We start from the raw sequence: 20729 nt of genomic DNA on the forward strand, positions 1-20729 counted from the left end.
ATCCAGATGGAGTCCCCGAGTGCAGGAATTACAGAATCACAGGCGCGTGCCACCACCCACTCACCCAACCTTTCTTTAATGTGGAGGCTGTAATCCTAAACTTCCATGTGTGCATACACAAGGATGGTTTTTGTTTTTTTAGTTCCTCTTGTGGCTTTGGCTTCAAAGACTGTTACTTTGAAGTAACAGTAACAGTAAGACTGTTACTTTGAAGTAACAGTAACAGTAAGACTGTTACTCCATGGGGCTGGACACTGTCCCGCTGTGCCGAGCAGACTGGGATGAAGAAATGGCTGTGCTCCCAAAGTTTCCAGTCTAGCGGTGACCAGGCCAGCTTGGTGTGGAAAGAAGGGAGCAAGAAATAAGGCCGGCAGGGGAGTGGTGCCGGGCTGTCTGCTAGGCAGGTAATTCTGCTGGTGTTTTTTTCTTTTTCTTTCTAAACAAAAGGACCCCAAGTGACTGACCGGGGAGCCGAAGCACCTTTCCTAAAGCTGGACCCTTTCCAGCTAAGGAACAGAGCGCACCATTGGTTCTTCCAAAATGGCCATGGTCTTCCAGATCACTCCAAGACTATCAATACTTCCTTCCCACCCCTTTTACCAACATAAAAAACGGAGAGCTAGGTACCAAAACGGGCTGGAGTAGGGAGGAGTCCAGAAAACTTCTGAAGGGGGCCGGCCTGGCACGCTCCAGACAGGGCAGCAGCCGGGGAAAGGGGCGGTGCTGGGAGGGGATGAGGAACTGGCTCCATGCCCAGGGCTTCATGCCAGGATGATCCAGAGGCAGGGCAGCCAGACAGGTCAGGAGGCCAGCAGGCACTCTATTGAGTAACTAGCTGCGGGTTAGGACTCAGGACGAAAAGGTGACCAAAGGAGAAGTTTGGAACCAAGCAAGGATAAGCCACTGCCACGGCCACAGGAAAGGTGTGTGCACACACAGCAAGACGTCCCAGGCATCAGGAATATAATGCACACTGCCTTCGGAAGACTTTAATTTTCATTTGTTTTGTGTGTGTATGGGGTATGGGGAGCACATGCCACAACATGCGTTTGGAAGTCGGTAAACATGTTCAAATAGGTTTGGTTCGCTCCTTTCAGGATGTGGGTCCTGGGGTTCAAACTCAGGTCATAAAGCTCAGCAGCAAAAGCCTTTGAGCTTTAAATATCTCCGGCGCACTCTGCCCGTGTACCGTGGGAAGGAAAAGCCCTCTGCAGGACGCTCCTTATCTAAGCCCTAAGCCTGACGTCCTCTCCTCTGGAGAGGTCTTTACCTGTGTTTATTGCCAAGTTGGGGGTTGAGGGAATCACTGGGCTTCTTCCGGGACATGCTACTTGCACACTGCTTGTTACCAAAATGTTCTGGTTAAGGAAAATCAGGTTCATATTTTGGAGCTGTCCCCCTCATTTCAGACACAGAAATCAAGGTTCAGAGAGGGACAGAACTAGCCAACTTGGGGCAGGACTAGAACTCAGCTCTCCAGGCTGGTCTGTGCTGTTTGTTCAAAGGGAAGTGTTAGCATAGCAGAAGCCATTAGAGTCCGGCGGTAAGAGCAGGAAAAATGCCCATATTCTGTATGGCTAAGTTGCTTGCCAACTGGCTTTTACTGCATGCGGCTCTAATTTGGGTACCAGATTTAATTTGCAGAACAGCTAACTACCCTTTAATACGGCTGGGTGGCTGTCAGAGATCTGTTACAGGGGGAAAGGGTAGTCACCGGTGGTTCTTCCGTCACAAAACAGAGCAGGCATAGAAGGGAAGGGGCAAGGGGGGGGGGGGGGGGGGGGGGGGGGAGAGAGAGAGAGAGAGAGAGAGAGAGAGAGAGAGAGAGAGAGAGAGAGAGAGAGAGACTCAGCAACAAAGTAATAACTCACTGAAGAGTAACCGGGTTGACAAGAAAACCCACAGGTTTTTTTTTGTTTTGTGTGTTGTTTTTTTTAAGTCCCCACCCCTTACTCATCTGGGCAGCCCAGAGGAAGCCAAAACAGAAGCTCTGTGATAGCTGATCGCTTCCCAGGCAAACTCCAGGTCGGCCTGAGCCAACTGCTGCTGCCTCCCCCCCCCCCCCCCCCCCGCAAACTCCAGGTCGGCCTGAGCCAACTGCTGCTGCCTCCTCCCCCCCACCCTGGGCTTGGTTTAACTGCTGGGGTCTGGCTGCTGTTAAAAGTGGAGCTGGACGGTGCAGAAAAGGAAGCAGGAGGAACCTGGGTGTGGGTGCGACGTGAGGATAAAACCTTCGCTAAAGCTTGAAGTACACAGAAGGGAGTTTGCCCCATACACCTCCCGTGTGGGTACAGAGCCGTCCTTGGGAGCATTGTCCTCGCCCTTAGTCTGGCAATGGCGAGAGTTTCTCGGTCTTCCCAGGGCGGTGGGAGAAAGTCAGTAAGCTCGGAGAGCTTCCCCACCGACACTCCCGCATGTTTGGGGCACTGGGGATAGGGCGGACGAGGGTGGAAACAATGTGGAGAAACCTCCCCAGGGTGAGGCGAATGGAGAGCGCTAAGGCAGACTTATTTTGAGGTGGCGCTCTCAGGAGCAAGCAAAGAAGCCAAGCCAACCTCAGGGCAGCTCACAACCTTGCCCAGTGAAAAAGGATTAGCTGAAAATCCTTAAGAGTTAAAAAAATAATAACAATACTTCATCTTATCAGTAAAAAAGGACTCCGTGTCCTCTCCAACTGTCAACAAATACCTGTTGGTGGGCGAGTTCACGAAGACTGCACGCTAGGTGCTGGAGTCAAAGTTCTCAGAACGACTCTCCTCCACCATTCCTGCCCATCCTGAGTTCTGATTGGATTGGGGAATCCCGAGTTTAGGGATTATTAAAATAAGAGGCAGGACCACCAGCGCTTTGGTTCCAAAATGGCTCTCGACCACCCTGACCAGGAAGAAAGGCGGGCCTTCAACAGCTCAGAGGACCTAGGCCTTGGACAGTCTTTTGCCAAGGAGGGTTGGAAAGCAGAGCAGTCAGGGCAACTGAGGAGGCAGCGCCTGGGAAGGGCGGCGGCAGCTGAGGTGGGGGAGGGTGGCAGCAGCTGGGGGGGGGGGGGGGGAGTCCTGCAGGCCGCGCAATTGAGAAGGCCCGGAGCAGCTGAGAGGCCCGGCCTGCGCCCCACGGGGCGCCCCTTCCCACCCCAACCCCTGGGTGGGCTGCTGCACGCTGCAGAGGGAGGAGGGGGACAAGGATGCGCCCCAATCCCTCTGCCAGCCTAGAATGTTCGCACCAAGGCGCCCTGGGTACCCGAGGACAAGCAGCCGGTCCTGAACTGAGGGGCCCCGGCGGCCCTCGGTAGCCGAGCAGGGCACGGGGGGGGGAGGGGCCGCGCTGGGGGCTGTGGGTGGGGGTGGGGACCGGGACTTTGCCCTTTGTCTCTCTCCCTCTCTCTCCTCTGCAGAGCCACCGGCCGAAACCCGACCCCATCGGCGAGCCAGGCAGCCGGCGCGGGGCAGGCTCCCCCTCCGGGGTTCTTTAGTAAATCCAGACCCGACCTCCCCGTGGTCAGGGCCGTGACTGAGGTGGTCCTGTGGGGGAGGGGGCTTCCCGCCTGAGACCCGGCCTGCAAACATTTAAGGGGGAACTGGGTAGGGGGCAGGGAGCAGGGAAGAGGCTGGGAGTGGGACCGCCGAGGCTGGGGAGAAGAAAATGGCCCTGGAGGCGGCAATCCTAAGAGACATCGTCGGGGCTGCACAAGGCGGCAGGACCAGGCTGGGAAGACCTGCCACAGACAAGGCAGAAATGGGATCTGGCAGTGGGACAGAAGCGGAACACAGAACTTAAGGGCTCTCCGGCCATAGGGAGGCCAAGGCTCGACAGTAAAGTTGTAACTGAAGTCATCGTTGTTCCCATAATAAAGCTGAGTGGTCGGGATGAAACGACCTTACTCGCCAATCCCTTACCTCACTGATCAATTACCTCACTGATATGCAGCTTTGCACAGTACTTCCGGGTACTGTGTCTCCACACACAAAATCTGTGAACCTGGAACGTGAGACTAAGAACAGTTATTTCCATTTCCAGGTGGTGAGAAGCTCAGAGATTGACTAGCCCAAAGAGGTGATGGCGGGTGAAAACATAAAGCTTGTTCCTGCTTTCCAGAAAAACAAGGTCACTGGGTTCTTGCTCCCTAGAAGCCAACACGTACAGGGTGAGAATCTTCGTCCTCATCTGCAGGAGGGGAAGAAGGAAGAGGACATCCTATTCTCTGCTGCCCCCCCCAGCTCCTGCTCTCCCCACCCCCACACCACCACCATCACCACCAACACACACACAGACACACACACACCAGCGAAGCAGCCAATCAATCGTGGATGGAAGATTTACACCCAGATTCATCAAGTTTCTAGAGAAGGAGAGAATCCAGGTGAGGACACTAAAAGGCCCAGAAATAAACAATGACCTTAGATTCACCGCAGAATCCCTTTTCCTAACTTTCTTGCCCACACGAGGCTGGGACCCACCATCTTTGTTTCCTTCAGACAGGGAAGGAAGACAGCTCAAAGCAGGGACAAATCATGTCGGATGTGTGTTTCTTTGCAAAGCTTATGCTATTCCAATAGAGCTCAAGAAAAGATTCAGCCTGTGTGTGTTCAGCTTTAGATACAATCGGTGGACTTTAAAGACAAGCACCTCTACCGAAGGCAGGCCCTTGGCTCTGTGGCTGTCACCCACCACCGCTGGAGCGTCAGTTTTTTTCAGTTGGATGTGGTGGCAAGAACACCTTTGTAGTTCTTTAGTTTGTTAGAACAGGGTCTCATGAGTAACCCAGGCTGAATTCAGGGCAATCTTCCATCCATCCTGGCTTCCAAGTGCTAGAATTACAGGTGTGAATCCCACAAGGGTCTCCTTTGTAGTTCTTGGAACTTAGCGTGGAACTAAGTTAGATACTCAACATAAGCCCCTTCAATTGGAAGAGGACAAGTTTTGATCCTTGATTCTCCCACACAATGCTGAGGCTCACTGAGAGCAGTAACAACTGCTTCTAGTCTACCTACCTTAGCTCTCACCGCTGAAAGCCAGCTCCCCGCCAGCCCACCAACCCTCCTTAATCCACTCCTTTTTTCATTTTCTTGACTGTACTCCAAAACCCAGTTTAGCTGCCGCCCGCCCCCTCCGTTCAAGCTCTTGAGTTATGAGTTAATGTACCCCACCGTCGGAGTGCACAATCCGCGGTCAGCCCCACAGCTTTCCTGGATCTAAAGGGAAAACACCAGAGGGCAAATAGATAGGTGCACACCTCCTCTGGTTAATAGAAAGAACTTTGTCCTGTCCCTCCCTCTTTGGGGAGGCTCGCGCGCGCACTCTCTCTCTCTCTCAACCCTTTGCCCGCCTTTCCCACCCTGGCTGGGCAGCTCCAGTACTGCTAAATAAAAATACAATAATAAAAACACAGGAGAGCGGTCAGCAACAACGAGACCACTTCGCCACAAAGAAAACGGAGAACGGGGAGAGCAGGGGACACCGATAGTTTAGAATTTTCAGAGAAAAACCCAAGAGCGGCCTCTCACTTGTTCCTTGTATCATCAGGTATCTAGCAAAGGAAGCGGCATGCAATAAATAGATTCAGGGGATAAGCAGGCATGGATGGCTGTAAACATGGTTAAGAAGTACCAATTCCTGCAGCAATATGCAAACTATCACAAAAGTTAGTACTAGGTTGCCAAATATTTTCTCACACTTATCTGTTATATATTTTAATTTTTAATAGCCAGTGGCTGATTGGCAAATAAAATCTCACACCCCCAGGCAAATGTTGCTGACTGTGGAATTTCTCTTGAAAAGAAAAAAAAAAAAGGAGTTTTGGAACTAGACAGGTAGCATTCCTCTCTTAGCTCGGAGGGCAAGGAAGCTCCTCATTCAAGGTGGCCACAAAAAGCAAGGGTGGGAAGTGGGGTCGGCTCAGACAGGCACAGGGTTCCTAGAGATCATTCCACGTCCACACAGTAAGATTCCCTCCGAAGCCTTTGAGGCTGAGAGTGCAGTCCTGGCTGGGCTGTAACTAACTCAGTGTATAGACAAGGATGACCTCAACTTACAATGATTTCCCCTGCCTCCGCCTCCCCAGCCCTGGGAGGGCTATTTCTATTGTTTTTATCTGGAATAACTTAATAAAGAGGAAAACACCCAAAGATATTGATTGGGGAGCAGGGGGTGATTCAGGAATTAACAGCACTGGCTGCTCTTCTAGGACTCATGTTAAGATTCCCAGCACCAACATGGCAAAGCAAATAATGTCTGTATCTCGAACAGAGGATCTGACACCTTCTTCTGGCCTCCACAGGTAATGCCCACACAATACACAGGCATAATCGCAGGCAAAACACCCATACACAGGGCTGGAGATGGCTCAGTGGTTAAGAACATGCACTGCTTTCCTAGGGCTTGAGTTCAAGTCCCAGCACCAGTGTTAGGTGGCTCACAACCACCTGTAACTCTGGGAATCTGATGCCTCTGTCCTCCTTAAACACTGCACCCATGTGCGTGCCCCCAACACACACACACACACACACACACACACACACACACTTTAAAAACCCAGCTTGCTGTGAACAGTCACCCTTGCCCTGGGCTCTTACAGTTGGACTTCTCCAGCCAAGTGACTGAGTCCTTGAGAAAGGCCGAGTAAGTGCTCCTAACTCTGAACTGACATCTCCAAGTTTCCCCCACCCAACAGTCCCATCTCCGTTCCTATCTTCCCTCATTTCCTCCTCCTCCTTGGAGGGCGGAACAAGAAGTTGATGAGACCAAAGCCACCCCAACTGCGACACACACACACCGCTCTGCATTAACGAATTGTAAAATCCTCTAAAGTAACTGATGAAGTCCCAACCCTGTTAAAGGGCCAGAAACCACATCCAGATAGAAAGGAAAGCCTTTCCCAGACCCAGGTAAGAGAAGCCTTTCATACCTCGGGTTGCGGACATGCGCATCCATGGTATGATGGACATGCCCACTTGGAATAAAGAGGCTGAAAGGGGAAAAGTGAACTTGAAATGAGTTGAACGGATTTTGCAGGACAATATATTTCCAGGCCAGGGAACCAGGGAAGAGAACGTGAAGCTGCATCAAAGGCAAAGGAAGAACTACATTCAGTCACCCCGAGGGAAGTCAGTGATCCCCAATTTCTAAATGCGTGTTTTATGAGCCTAATAAAAGCAGAGTATAAAAACCAACACCCCTATTATCTGCCATCAGGGGAAGAGAAGCTCAGCTGCCTGCCAGGGCTCGGCGCCCCTTTCCTCCCATTCTTACACCTTCCTCATCTGTGTCTACAAGTGGTTCCCTTTCCCACACACACACACCTTTGACAGTGATCTCAAAGGTGAAATTACGGACAGGCACCAGACCCAGTTCAGGTCAAAGGAAATGTTATAAATGACCCATTTCAACCACACTTACCCGGGTGCCTCCCTAAGTCTAGGCGTTGGCAACGGGAAGGAGCTCTGGAAGATGCCCACAGCTAAGCAGTGAAGGCACCCCACACCGAGCCCATAGTATGCCATCAGTACAATACACGCCAAGGAGCACAGTGAGTTCTAGGCCACACTGGGTTACACAGACCCTGTCTCAACAGCAAACCCAAACAATAACGAAAAACAAAAGATACGTCAAATTCACCAAGTATATACAAGCATAACGAAACACCTACGTCTAAGAGAAACACTCCAAGTTGCCATACACAGTCCTAAGACCAAACCTTTCATAGACATGTTTTCAAACACGAATACACGTGAGTCTTTCCAATTCTGGGGCAGCCACAGCTCTATAGACCAGAACTGCGAAGTCTGGAAAGAAGACAAAGACCTGCCAGGTCAAGCAGCAGCAGGGCCCATGCCTAGCGCAAAGTCATAACACTGCAGCGACAGCAATGGCCGTCACTGGCTACATTCTGGTCTCACTTCTCTGTCAGAACCTCAACAATGGCTCTCCTGCGAAAAGATCTTTCCTCCAGCTAGCTCAGTTAGGGACCTGGGCTGCACCTAGACTATGTGGCCTTGGAATGCTACCTCCCTCCAGATTCTGAGTTCTGAATTATCCCCAGCACTTCGGAGTCAGAGGATCTATGTGAGTTCGAGGCCAGTCTGGTCTAGAAGGGAGTTCCCACGACAGCAAGGGCTACACAGAGAGATTTCCGCCACAAAAAACAAAAAAATGTGAGCGCACACCTTTAATCCCAGCACTCGGGAGGTAGAGGCAGGTGACCTCTGTGAGTTCAAGGTTAGCTTGCTCTACGAAGTTCTAGGGCAGTCAGGGCTGTCTTTAAAAATAAACCAAAAAAAAAAAAAAAGATGATTCCTACCTTCTTCACTCCCCCACAAGACTCCATACACAACCTTTAATAAGATCAATTATTTGTTTTTGTTTGTTTTTTGAGACAAGTTTCTTTACAGAGGCTTGACTGTTCTGGAACTGTGTAGAGCAGGCTTGTTTTTGAACTCAGAGACCTTCCTGCCTCTGCCTCCAGAGTGCTAGGATTAAAGATGGTGGGACCATGCCCATCTTAAAACAAACCTTCTTGTTTTTGTTTTGGTTTGTTTTTCTCAAGGCAAGGTTTCTCTAGCCCTAGCTGTCAAGGAACTCTAAACCAGGCCAGTCTCAAATTCAGACATTCTCCTGCCTCTGCTTCTCGGAGAGCTGGGATTAAGCTTGGTCTGCCTCCACCACCACCCAGGTAAAACCAATTTATTAAAAGATATCTTTTAAAGCTTTTTATACCCGCTCTATGTCTGTCTGTCTGTCTGTCTGTCTGTCCTGTACAAGCTTGTGGAGATCAAAAGGATGCTGGTGCCCAAGCTGGACATACAGATGGCAGTGAATGCGCCTTAAAAAACATCCCTGAGTGCTAGAGATAAGCTTGTGGATAAAAGCACTGGCTGCTCTTCCACAGGCCCTGGGTTCAATTTCCAGCACCCACATGGTGTCTGCCAGTCACCTACAGCTCCAGTTCCAGGGGATCTGACTCCCTTTTCTGATCTCTGTGAGCACCAAGAATCTACATGGCGCACACACATACACACAGGGAAAAAATTCACTCACCTAAAATTAAAAAATAAATAAATAAATCTTAAACCACCCCAGCTATATAGTGAAACCTGTCTCAGCAAATAAATTTCTAAGTTTTCCTCTAAAACATTCAAACTCTGCCTGGGTGGCAGCAACGCGTGTCTTTAATCCTAGCACTTGGGAGGCAGAGGTAGACAGATCTCTGTGAGTTCAAAGCCAGCCTGGTCTACAGAGCGAGTTACAGGAAAGGCTCCAAAGCTACAGAGAATCCCTGTCTTGAAAAACCAAAAGATTCAAACTCTGCAAACTATCCACTGGGATCTTGCTCACACTAAACAGTCCCATTTCAGACTTAACCTGAAACTAATTCTAAATGAAAATATTTGGAAAATCCCCCTTTTGCTAAAGAAACATAAACTAGAATGCAGAGAGCATACAAACATTACAGAAAAAAAAAAAACTAGGAAACACTTGGCGCTTGCCTCCTCCAGAGAAAAACTTCCCAGTGGCTTTACCCAAACTCAACAAAAATTCCCAATCAGCCCACCCCATCACTCTTTCTCCTGTGCCTAGCAGGCCCCAAGATATCCATTGCAAAAGACTGCCCGAGGGGATGGAAAATATCTGGATAATCCAATCAGTTCTTCTTAGCCGTCCAGCTGTTTAGTTGGTACTTTTTCATCTAAAACAGTTAGTTGCCTAATGGCCAGCTCTGCTCCTGGTGCTCACCTTCGGCGCCATGACTGCATTTCTGTTTGGTCAGTGTGCCGCAATCAGATTTTTCTCTAACTATATTAAAATTATGAGGTCCAGACTTACTTTGAAAAACCTCATGATTTATCCGTAATCAGCACACATTTGATGTCAGTGGCTTGTGTTTTGAAAGAAAGCTTGCTACTGTCATATTTATTACAAACGTAACTGCGCTGCAAAGGTAAAAAAACAAACAAACAAACTGGGTCTTATGAAGCTGACTGTGAAATAAATATCAATACTAAAAGGACCATTTTGCATCTACGAAGTGCACACGGTCATCGCTGATGACCTCAAGCCTCATGGGCCAGCCAATTCTACAGGGGCAGAAATGGACTGAACTGAACATTCTCCTGCTGGAAACCTGTCCTGTGTTTTATCTTATGGGATCATTTCTTTTTTTTTTTTAAATATTTATTTATTATGTATACAATATTCTGTTTGTGTGTATGCCTGCAGGCCAGAAGAGGGCACCAGACTCCATTACAGATGGTTATGAGCCACCATGTGGTTGCTGGGAATTGAACTCAGGACCTTTGGAAGAGCAGGCAATGCTCTTAACCTCTGAGCCATCTCTCCAGCCCCTTATGGGATCATTTCTATCCAAATCAGTGATCAATAACCAAATGGACATCTAGCTTAAATACATGTTTTTTTGTTTTATCTTTATATGCATTGGTATTTTGTCCGTATATACGTCTGTGTGAGGGTGTTGGGTCTCCTGGAACTGGAGTTACAGACAGTTGCGAGCTGCCATGTGGGTGCTGGGAATTGAACCCAGGTCCTCTAGAATTACAGCCAGTGCTCTCAACCACTGAGCCGTCTCTCCAGCTCCCTTGTTTGTTTTTTATTGGGCCTTTATTTCTGTTTTTGAGAGATGTTTCAAAAGGAAGGTGGAAATGGATGGGAGCACAAGTTTCTTACTGGCAGGTAATAGGACCCGGAGTCAAAGCAGCCCCGGGTGTACCAACTGTTTATACATTTTCAGTTGTGAGTCTAGCCTTTAACTGAGCTAAGCCCTCTCCCAGCCCTATCTTTATACATTAAAAAAATAAAACAGCCACAGACCCTCTCAGTATAGTAACTCCATACTACTGTTTCAATGGCCTTCAGGATGTACAGACAGATGTTCCAGTTTGTAAAGATTACAGATTACATAAATTGACAATTTAGATCAGAGTTCTATTCCCGGAGCGGCCAAATGGTAGGAAATCCAACACCTGAATCTCTAAAGCCTCATCCCTTGCAAAACCAACCCATTTTAGAATCTTTTAGAGATGTGCACAGACAAGGCAATTTTTTTTAACTTATTTTTCGAGACAGGGTAGGGATAACCTCGGTGCCACAGCATTGCTGTTCTCCCTCTTCTCACTTCATGTGGCCCCTTTGTGCCTTCAGAAGGAAAGGTCTGCCAAGGGCGCTGGGTCCCGCAGAGCCCTACGGTTCCTAGCCGGTTCCTAGCCGTGAGAGTTGGAATCTAGGTACCAGGAACAAAGTTCTGATCCAAGACCTTGAAGACCCTGGGAAAGGAAGTGGGGCACAGGAGAGTAGGGCCAGGAAGGTCACGGGAAGGTCAGACACAGCCCAGGAAGAGCCTTCAGCACCCAGCACTCCCCTTTCCCACCACAACGTCAAACTTTTTTGAAAAGGAGAAGTCAAACAAAATCAGCCTTGCTCGCGAAGGCTGCACTGGCTTCCTAAACCTGGTAACGGTGACTAGGAGTCTCCAGGGGCTCCTCTTTCAAAGTCAGGTAGGAAATCCAACACCTGAATCTCTAAAGCCTCATCCCTTGCAAAACCAACCCATTTTAGAATCTTTTAGAGATGTGCACAGACAAGGCAATTTTTTTAAACTTATTTTTCGAGACAGGATTTCTCTGTTAACAGCCTTGGCTGTCCTGGAACTTAGAAATCCGCCTGCCTCTGCCAAGCAACAATTTAAATTTTAACAGACGGGAAAATGTCACTTCCTCTATCACCTTAGGTCCACTTTTCTTTTGGTGGCCAGCCACCTTCCACAGACAAACAGAAGTGGGCACCAAAAACATTTTTTCTTCAGCGAGAAATCTCTAAACTTTAAACAGCCAGCCAGGTCCAGAGACTGTAATTACAACACTCTGGAGGTTCTCTGAGGCAGGAGGTTTACCATTTGGCTGTGGCCAGCCTGAGCTATACAGGGAGTTCCAGGCCAACCTGGGATACACAGCGAGACCGACCTAATCAGTCTCAAAACAGTTGCTAGTGTCTTTCTTTTCACTTAACAAAACGTAATGTGAAGATTTTTGATTTTATTTTTTTGAGATAGTCTCTCTACATAGCCCCTGGCAGTCCTGAAACTATGTAGACCAGGCTGGCCTCAAACTCAACAGAGATCTGTTCTCTGCCTCCAGAGTGCTGGGATTAAAGGTGTATACCACCACACAGCTCAAAAGTAAGGTTTGGGTTTTTTGTTTGTTTGTTTGTTTGGATGGTTGGTTGGTTTCGCTGTTTAACAGCCCTGGCTGTCTTAACTCTGTAGACCAAGTTGGCGTCAAACAGAAATCTGCCTGCCTCTTCCTGCTGAGTGCAGGAGTGCTAAGATTAAAGGCATGCACCAGCACTGCTGGCCTCAAATATAAGGTTTTAATAAAAAAAAAAATTTTTTTTTTTTTTTTTTTTTTTTTTGTTTTTTCGAGACAGGGTTTCTCTGTGGTTTTGGAGCCTGTCCTGGAACTAGCTCTTGTAGACCAGGCTAGTCTCGAACTCAGAGATCCGCCTGCCTCTGCCTCCCGAGTGCTGGGATTAAAGGCGTGCGCCACCACCACCCGGCTTAATAAAATATTTTTAAGTGTCTCAAATGTCAATTGTACATTAAAGCACAGAATAAAAAATAAGCACCAAAAACCCATGTCTTAAAAAAAGCCACCCGTGAGTTAGATTCAGATTATCTATGAGGGTAATTCTGAAAGGCTGACACACCCAAAACCCTTGAATCAAGAGGCTTCCAACTGCTATTATGTATTTCATCCGGAAACATTGTAAGACAACCAAAACCCACGCCATCAAACCGTAGACAACAGGAATAAAGTCCCTCCGAATTTAGTGATGGGAATCCCAAATCTTCCCTGCTTTACTAACAGAGTAAAATTTCATCTTTCTAATGTGGGTAAGAAAACCCAGGATTAAGAAATTCAGTGCTGGAGAGTTGGCTCAGTGGTTAAGCGCACTGGCTGTTCTTCTGCAAAGGATCTGGGTTTAATTCCTAGCACCCACAAGGCAGATCACAGCTGTCTGTAACTCCAGTTCCAGGGGATCTTACACCCTCACAGAGACTTGCAGGTAAAACACCAACGCACATGAAATAAATAATTCTTAAAAAATAAGGAAGTGCTGGGCGGTGGTGCCGCAGCCTTTAATCCCAGAGCCCAGGAGGCAGAGGCAGGTGGATCTCTGTGAGTTCAAGGCCAGCCTGGTCTACAAGAACAAGTTCCAGGACAGGCTCCAAAGCCACAGAGAAACCCCGTCTAGAAAAAAAACAAAAACAAAAAAAAGGAAAGAAACTAATTTTTTTTCTAGCAATACAGTAAATTTATGGATTTGTAAAATTCATTTCTAAGTGCAAACTAAAATGGATGGAATTTCCTCCAAATACTAAAGAAAACGAAGACAACCTTTTTTTTTTTCCACTTAATTTTGCAGGCTAACATCCTTTTTACTAAAAAAGTTACAAATTGCTTCTATTATAAATTTTTTGTTGTTTTGTTTTCCAAGACAGGGCTTCTCTGTGTAGCCCTGGCTGTCCTGGAACTCACTCAACAGACCAGGCTGGTCTTGAACTCACGTAGATCCACCTGCCTCTGCCTCCCAACTAAAGTTGTGTGTGTTCCCCACGCGGCTTACACAAAAGTGCTGTAGAAAGCCCTGGGGGCTATTTTTCAGCCTTCTTTAGTTGTTCAGCCCCTAACTCCAAACTGTGAGCTGCTTGCTTTCTGAGTAAATGCAAACTTATTTCTGAAGGTGGTTTAGCATGTTCTGAAAAGATTTAGTGACTCAATCACTCAAGGTTTCTACAGTTCATTTTAAGAAAGTTGAGAATATTTCCTGTCATGCACGGAACAACCCTTCACAGATTTTAAGGTGCTGAGTTCAGAAAACTAAACTTATAAAATAGGAATCGAATTGGGATATGTTCTCTTTTTAGCATTTTTCACCCTTGGAAAAAGAGACCCAGTTTTCATTTTAATCATTGGATATTTAGGATTATTAACCCGCTTCATTTTAAATCAAGTAAAAGTAAAGAACTACTATCAACCTGCCTTAAAAAAAAAAATCAAACTTGGAATCACCTGGGGCAAAGAGCAATACACATCTTTCATATGTTGTTAATAGCAACATTTTGCTGAGACCAGTTGACAGTAAACTGTGCAAGGTTTAGGTCTCACTCTCCTAGAAAAAGGCCTCTGGGGTAGGTGTAAGGAAAGTTTCATTCTCTTGCAAAGTAAATCAAATCATTTTCCTCTCTTTGAAAGTCTAAACGGCCCTTCCATCATTTACACAATTTTCTGGAAGCTAATACAAGTAAACAAATGCTGCATACCTGTTTTTAAAATGCTTTGGGTCCTTCTCCTTTGTACCAATTCTTGCCAGTGAAATGATATAAACTCTAGGCCAAAATTGCCAACCAAATTTTCAGCAGAGAGTTGGTTAAGGTAATAGTGAAATTAAACGTCTCTCATATTTAAAATTCAAGTTTGTGGTTTCAACTTATATATGATGCAAGGACTAATTGGGTTTTTAAAAGGCATAAATCATATCAAATATATTCAAAGGGACAACAAAATACAGTAATACTTTCAAATCATAATCCATATGCAACTGAGTGTGTCAAGAGTTCAATTTTAAACACTGAAAACACAGCACACACAGAAAAAAGACACCTCTACAGGTGTTCGTTTGCTTCGGATGTCAGTTGCAACTAAAAGCTTGAAAACTCCAGTGACAGACTCAAATGAGGGAGTTACGTTCAGACACAAACTAGACAAACACCACAAAATGATTCCTCAAAGAACACAAAACAGCAAACTGACTTAAATAAAAACAAACTATTTTTTTAAACCCCAGGAAGTAAAAAAATGGTTCATGTTAGAAATATTCTCTTCTGACATCACTCAGGAGGGGAGAAAAAAAGACAACCAGTTCAATGTTTGTCTCGAAAATTTTTCAGTAATGGGGAGAACACACAAAAGATGGAATTTAGTATGGACGTGAAAAGAGAAAATTAAAGAGCCTCCTTCTCACAGACCCCCCTTTCCATTCTAACCCAAAGGAGCTAGCTAGTAATAGCTCCTAGTAACGCATTTTGGAGGGAACAAGGAGCCTAGATAGAAATGCCTTAAAAGCAAGCAGATGGCTTGAAGAGAGAGATTCACAAATACAGGGCACCATGAAAATTAAAATATAAATGTTTTGAGTTCCATTTTGCCACATTTTCCTATTTCTTTCTCTTCCCTTCTTTGGCTTTAAATTCTAAACCATTCTCAAGAGCAGAGGTGGGGGGGCAAATGATCACACATTTCACAATGCCAGGTATTAGATTTACCACCAAAACAGCTTTGAATTTAAATATCCATAACCTTCAAATAATTTAACTCAATTATTTTCATCTCCCCAAAATTTTTCAAAATGATTTCTTTCCTTCATGCCTCTTTTGCCTCTGGTTATAAGAACCTTCCCAGTTTCTCAAGCATCTGACAACAAATCACACTCTATAAACAGAGACACAAACCATATTGATCATCCATAGATACTACAATTCAGTTACTTAAAAATCAGAAGCCAAACCACGGAAGAGTTTATCCCCAGGCTAAAGTTCCTAGATTATTTAAAAATATTCCCCCACACACAAAAGCACAGCACCTTCCCACATAGGAAGGGCCAAAATCTGTTCAGAAATACAGGAAGTTGAGAGAGGGGTTGAAGGGATTAAAAATATACTGAGGGCTGCTCCCAACTAAGCACAGGAAAGAAAACTGCATGGTCAACCATGTTCAAAAAGTCTGCTGTGAGAAACACGGCCCTTACACTCTACAGCCAGAGTTCAAGCAAAGACTTCAGAATTCAAGGCAGGCTGGGAAAGGCACCCTGAATTTCAGGGGAGCAAGATGGAGATACCCCATTTTGCTGGAAAAAGACGGAAGACAGGGTAAAAGGAACTCACATGAGAACACACACACACCCCCATTCATCCCCAGAGTTCTAGACCCTCCAAAGAGCCCCAGCTCACAGCCTGCTCACAAAGCTCTCACCCCAGATGGTCCCTGGTAACAATGGGCTGAAGGAGTGGGGGGGGGGGGGGCTGGAAAGGGATAGTACAGCTAAAGCACATTCTTTGCAAATCCAGTTCAAGGGGCAATATAAGATGTGAGGGGCTGGGGAGGAGGGTCTCTGAGGTGCAACAAAATCCGTGCCTGTAGCAGAAATTAACACAGTATAAGGAGATTCTAATGGGGGTAGCTTGGCTGTTCATTACTTCACCCCCAATTGGAAAAGGATTCCCTCGAATCCACGTTCAAATTATGATGTGAATGAGAAAAACCGAAAAAAAAAAAAAAAAAAAACGAGGCCTGGCAGGAAGTTGAAGAAATCACCCCCGCCATGAGTTTTTGAACTTTCCGTATTTAAGCTTCCCAACAAAAATGGTCCCACACTTTGAACTAACTCCACGGGACTTCTTACTCTATGGAATTTTTTTTTTCTCTTTAATTTCTTCAAGTAACATCTTTTGGCCCACCCCAGTCCCAAGTTGTTGATTTGCTAATTTTTCTTTTTAGGCTGTAAAACAACCATTACAAGATCTTGGCCAATCTTCTCCCAGCCCCCAACATCCGGAGTTGGGGGTGGAAAGGCCAGTAATGAGTTTATTCCACTGGAGACGCTATGGATCCCCTTAATATTCCTCTCAGTTCCCCCAAATGAGCTCTTTCCTACCTTTGTTTTTTGGGGACCGAGTGTTCAATCTCTAGTCGTTTTCCTTGTAGTTCCACTTTCCCTAAAGATTAAAAAAAAATGAATGAGGGTAACAGTGGGGGATGGGGAGAAAGGTTGGGTAAGGGACATTAGCTAAATTCAAGAATTCCTGGGTCTCCTAGGATCTAGCCTATAGCTGCCGAAGGCTGTGTGAGGAAAGGTTGCTCCAGGCATGATAAAACCGGTAATTTCGTTGTTTTTCAAATTTCCGTTTTATTTCCACTAATCACGTGGGCTAGTTGAACAGACTGCTCTGAGAGCCAGATTTAGGAAAGGTGTGAGAGCGTTTGTGCGAGCGCACGGCTTCTGCGAATCCCAGAAGTAGAAGGAGCCAGGGGGACGGAGCACCCGGTTTCTCAATGTGGGGTGGGAACAGAGTATCCAACTTTATGTTCCGGCCAAGCCACGGGGCAGAGCTTCGGCGACAAGGCGTCACCTGTCGGGGCCGGAGGGCGAGCGGAGGCCCCCGGAGGGGGGGCGGTGGGGAGGGTCCCTGGCGGCAGCCGCGCGCCTCTCGGCTCGGCCTCGGCGTCTCGGGAAGCAGCATGGCGACCCGGCGCCGCCGCGCCACCCGGCTCACGCCCCACTTTCAAATCAAAATGGCTCAAGCCCCAGGCCTTGGGCGGGAGCCCCTTCCTCCTACGTCCTGTCTCAAGGCTTGTCCCCAGAAGAGCGGGAAGACACCCGAGGAGCGGGAACACCCCTCTTGGAAAGGCCTAGGAGGGCGAGCATGGGCGTGGGGGGGGCTTTCAGCGGAGGGGGGCAACGGGGAAACCACGCCTAGACCCGGACCCCGGTGTCCGCGAGACCCCCACCCCTACCAGTTGCCAACGGGGGCTCCCGCCCCGTCGGTGGGGGGGGGCAAGGAGCCACGAGCGTCCCGGGCTGGGGGAAGGAAGAAGGAAACCCCGACTATGTCTGCGTGGGGAGGGGGCGTCGAGGGAGTTCGGTCGAGGCAGGGTACAGAGGCCGAGCCCCGCGGGTCCGGGAAGAGTTGGCGGGCATGGAAAAAGAGGAGCTGCAGGTCTCCGTTGTTCGGGATTTCGTTGTGTGGGCTTTTTTTTTCCCCCAGGGAGGTGGCCACGCTCTTACCCGAGAAAGTTTCGATGGCCTTCATCGCCCAGTGCTCGTCGGGGCAGTCCACGAAGGCGTAGCCGGATTTGACCAAGAACTGGCCGCTGTAGGAGATCTTGTGCTCCGCAAATACTTTCTCCAAGTCGGCTGGAGTCACGCTCTCGTTGAGGTTGCCGATGTAAAGCTTGTTCATGGTGGCGGTGGCAGGGCAGGACGCGGTCCCGGGCAAGGCCGAACGGGCGGGCGCGGGCGGAGAACCTCCTAGGCCGAGAGGCGTGGAGGCGGGCGGCGGGAGCTGCAAACTTTCTACGCACCCCACCCCTGAAGTTGTCCGGAGCTCCGGGCGGGTGGGCGGCCTGAGGGCACACGGAGGTCACGGGAGAGTTCGGGTTAGCCCTGGAGAAGTGCCCGCGGAGCGCAGGGAAGTGGACGACGCGGCGCGCTGCTCCTTCCCTTCGGTCCGAAACCCCTGCGAGCGGGCTGGTGTGTCACGTTTCTCCGCGGCCGCCCTGGCGCCGCCTCTAAATAAAATCGACTAGGAAAAAAAAAATGGAGCGGAAAAAAAAAAGGCGAAGCCACGTGGTGACAGCCCCCACCCACCCTGCAGGGAAAGACCCCCGACGCCACCGGGCCCCTTGGCCCTCCAACCTGGACCAACCCAACAGTCTCAGGACTTGGGGGGGCACTCCGCGCGCCCCCGGAATAAACCAGGAAGGTGGAGAGAGTCCCCGAAGCTCTCCTCGCCCCCTCCCCCTTTGCAAGAACCTGGCCCCTAAGGCGGCGCCCCGCCCCCACCCATCTTGCCACTGTGACCTGCAATGGGGGAGGGTGGTGGCGACCCAAATCTCTCCAGTCTTTAGGACTAAAATGTACGGTTTTTTTTTTTTTTTATTCGTTTTGTGAAGACTGGGTTGCCCACCCCACCCCGGTAAACTGCGAGCGACTGACAGGCGGGGGACGGCCGAGACAGACAAAGAGAAGCTGAGGACTCTGGGGTCTTCAGGAGGGGGTCGCAAGAACCGGTTATTTACAAGGAAAGACGCCTTCCCTCCACATTTCTAAGTAGGGGGTCACTGTCTTCCCCGCCACACCCCCACGAGACTTCCCTTGGACTCCCGGGTCCAGATCCCGGGGACCCTGATTGCGCGGGACCAGGAAGCTGAGAACACGGGGGACAGCGCCTGGGAACGAGGGACCCGCAGCACACCGTGTTTCGGGATCCCCACTGGTGGAAAGCTGGCTCGCACCCAGTCCAGCTGCTGGATGACAACACTCCAGCGTTCTTGGGGAGAAGCCCGCCACCCGGCTCGAGATCACCCCCAAAGGACCAGCGGGGTGGGGGACAACGATGAGGGGTGGTCGCTTCACCGAGAGCCAGCGAACCAAAGGGGGGTTGGTTTCAGAAGGGAGTGACCGGGTGGAGACCTGAGAGTCCCCTCGCCCTCCCCACGCCAGGAGCGGACAGGTGGAGTCGCCTGCGTCCGCTCCACCCGAGATGTTAAGAGCGGCTGTCCACGCGCAGGGTTTGGGTCTCGGAACTTAGTTTGGGGTACTAGATTTTGGAAGGCCGCCGTGGGGTGGGGAGGGGGGGCGAGGCCCCGCCCACGTCCCCAGGTCAGCCCCGAGCGGGGAGGGGGTAATTTCCGCTCGACGCTCGAGGAAGCGCGAGGCGGGGGAGGGGGCTGCGGCCCTCCTTCTCACCCCCCCCCATGGGGAGGGGGAAGTGGATCCGCCCAGGTCCCTTCCCTCGGCCGGGGCCGACGCGTTCCGGATCCTCCGGCTCCGGGAGCTTGAGCGGAGTGGGCAGGGGGCGACACGTGGGCGGTCGCACCCCGTCTGCGCGGTGGGGGAGGGGTCCGCGCGCTGGAGTCCGGGACACGCAGCGGAGCGCGGGATGCATTGCACGCGCAATCCCGGGATCCCCGGCTCGACGCGGGGGACACCGAGTTTCCTGCGGCGGAGGCTGGGGATACGCCAGCGGGTGTTGAAGAGCGCAGCCCGGGGACTCGGGAGAAGCCCCCTACCCAGCCGTCGTGACGAAGGGGGCCGACGACCACTCCCCCCCTCAAGAAAGAAGGATGTTCCCTGATCCGCGCGAGTCTGCGGGAGGGAGAAGGGTTGTCTGGGGCACGCGTGCTGCAAGGGCAGGTGAAAGGGGATCATTCTCCCCTTCCCCCGTCCCGACCCCATTGTCTCAGTCGCCTGCGGCCCGAGCCGGCTCCGTAACACGTGTTGACTGCAAAGATATGAATGGCTTGAATCTTTTTTATTGTTATTTTTTCGTTTGCAGAGTCCGTAAGCCAACTCCGACTTCGGCTCACCTCCCTTCTGCCGGATGATTTCCTACCATTGGAAAAGTCAGGAGTTAAAACACAACACCCAGCACCTTTGTCCCCCTCCTCGTTTTTCCGGCGCGCTGGGAAGAAATGGGGCGGGGGAGGGCTTCCAACTCGGTTTCTGAGTCTCCTCCACCACCTTCAGAATCCACTCTCTGAAATCAGCGTTTTGTTCTAGCCAGCCACGTGTTTGTCGGATTTTTTGTTTTTGTGACATTTTTCTTCCAATGAAGCAACAGGAATTTACTACTACTAGCTATTAGTTGCTTAGTAGGAAAAAAAATGTTACTGTCCATGGAGGTGGGAGACAGCTGCGTCTCTGTCCCCACATGCCCTCCCCGACATCTCCCAGCCCCCACCAACTTAGTATTTTGTCAGCTCTTGAACACAACGTAATTTTTAACAAACTAAGCCAATGAGCTGGAAACAGTGCCTGCCACATAGTAGGCACTCACAGCAAACATTTTGAATGAAAAAAGAAAAAAAAACTGCAGAGTAAAGAGAATTGAAGAAAATTCAAAGTCCAGTGGGGAGGGATTCTCTTGGCTAGAACGTGTGGTTCTG

General features: G+C 49.3%; 1 protein-coding gene across 3 annotated transcripts in view; it reads right to left on the bottom strand.

Moving 5' to 3' along the window:
- Igf2bp1 (insulin like growth factor 2 mRNA binding protein 1) overlaps window positions 1–18360 on the bottom strand; it is a 282681-nt gene extending 264321 nt beyond the window's left edge. The window contains exons 1-2 of one of the 3 annotated variants that reach the window (XM_050157092.1): window positions 17848–18360; window positions 16717–16777 (exon numbers count right to left, since the gene is read on the bottom strand). In XM_050157092.1, coding sequence (XP_050013049.1) covers window positions 16717–16777; window positions 17848–18022 — 236 coding nt within the window. In that variant the 5' untranslated portion in view covers window positions 18023–18360. The remainder of the gene's footprint in view (window positions 1–16716; window positions 16778–17847) is intronic. The other 2 variants (XM_050157091.1, XM_050157090.1) reach the window with 2 other exon arrangements.
- Between the last annotated feature and the right edge of the window lie 2369 nt (window positions 18361–20729).

This window comes from Alexandromys fortis, unplaced genomic scaffold (assembly GCF_014885135.2).
Source record: "Alexandromys fortis isolate MF-2015 unplaced genomic scaffold, M_Fortis_MF-2015_v1.1 scaffold_31, whole genome shotgun sequence".
Taxonomy (NCBI): Eukaryota; Metazoa; Chordata; class Mammalia; order Rodentia; family Cricetidae; genus Alexandromys; species Alexandromys fortis.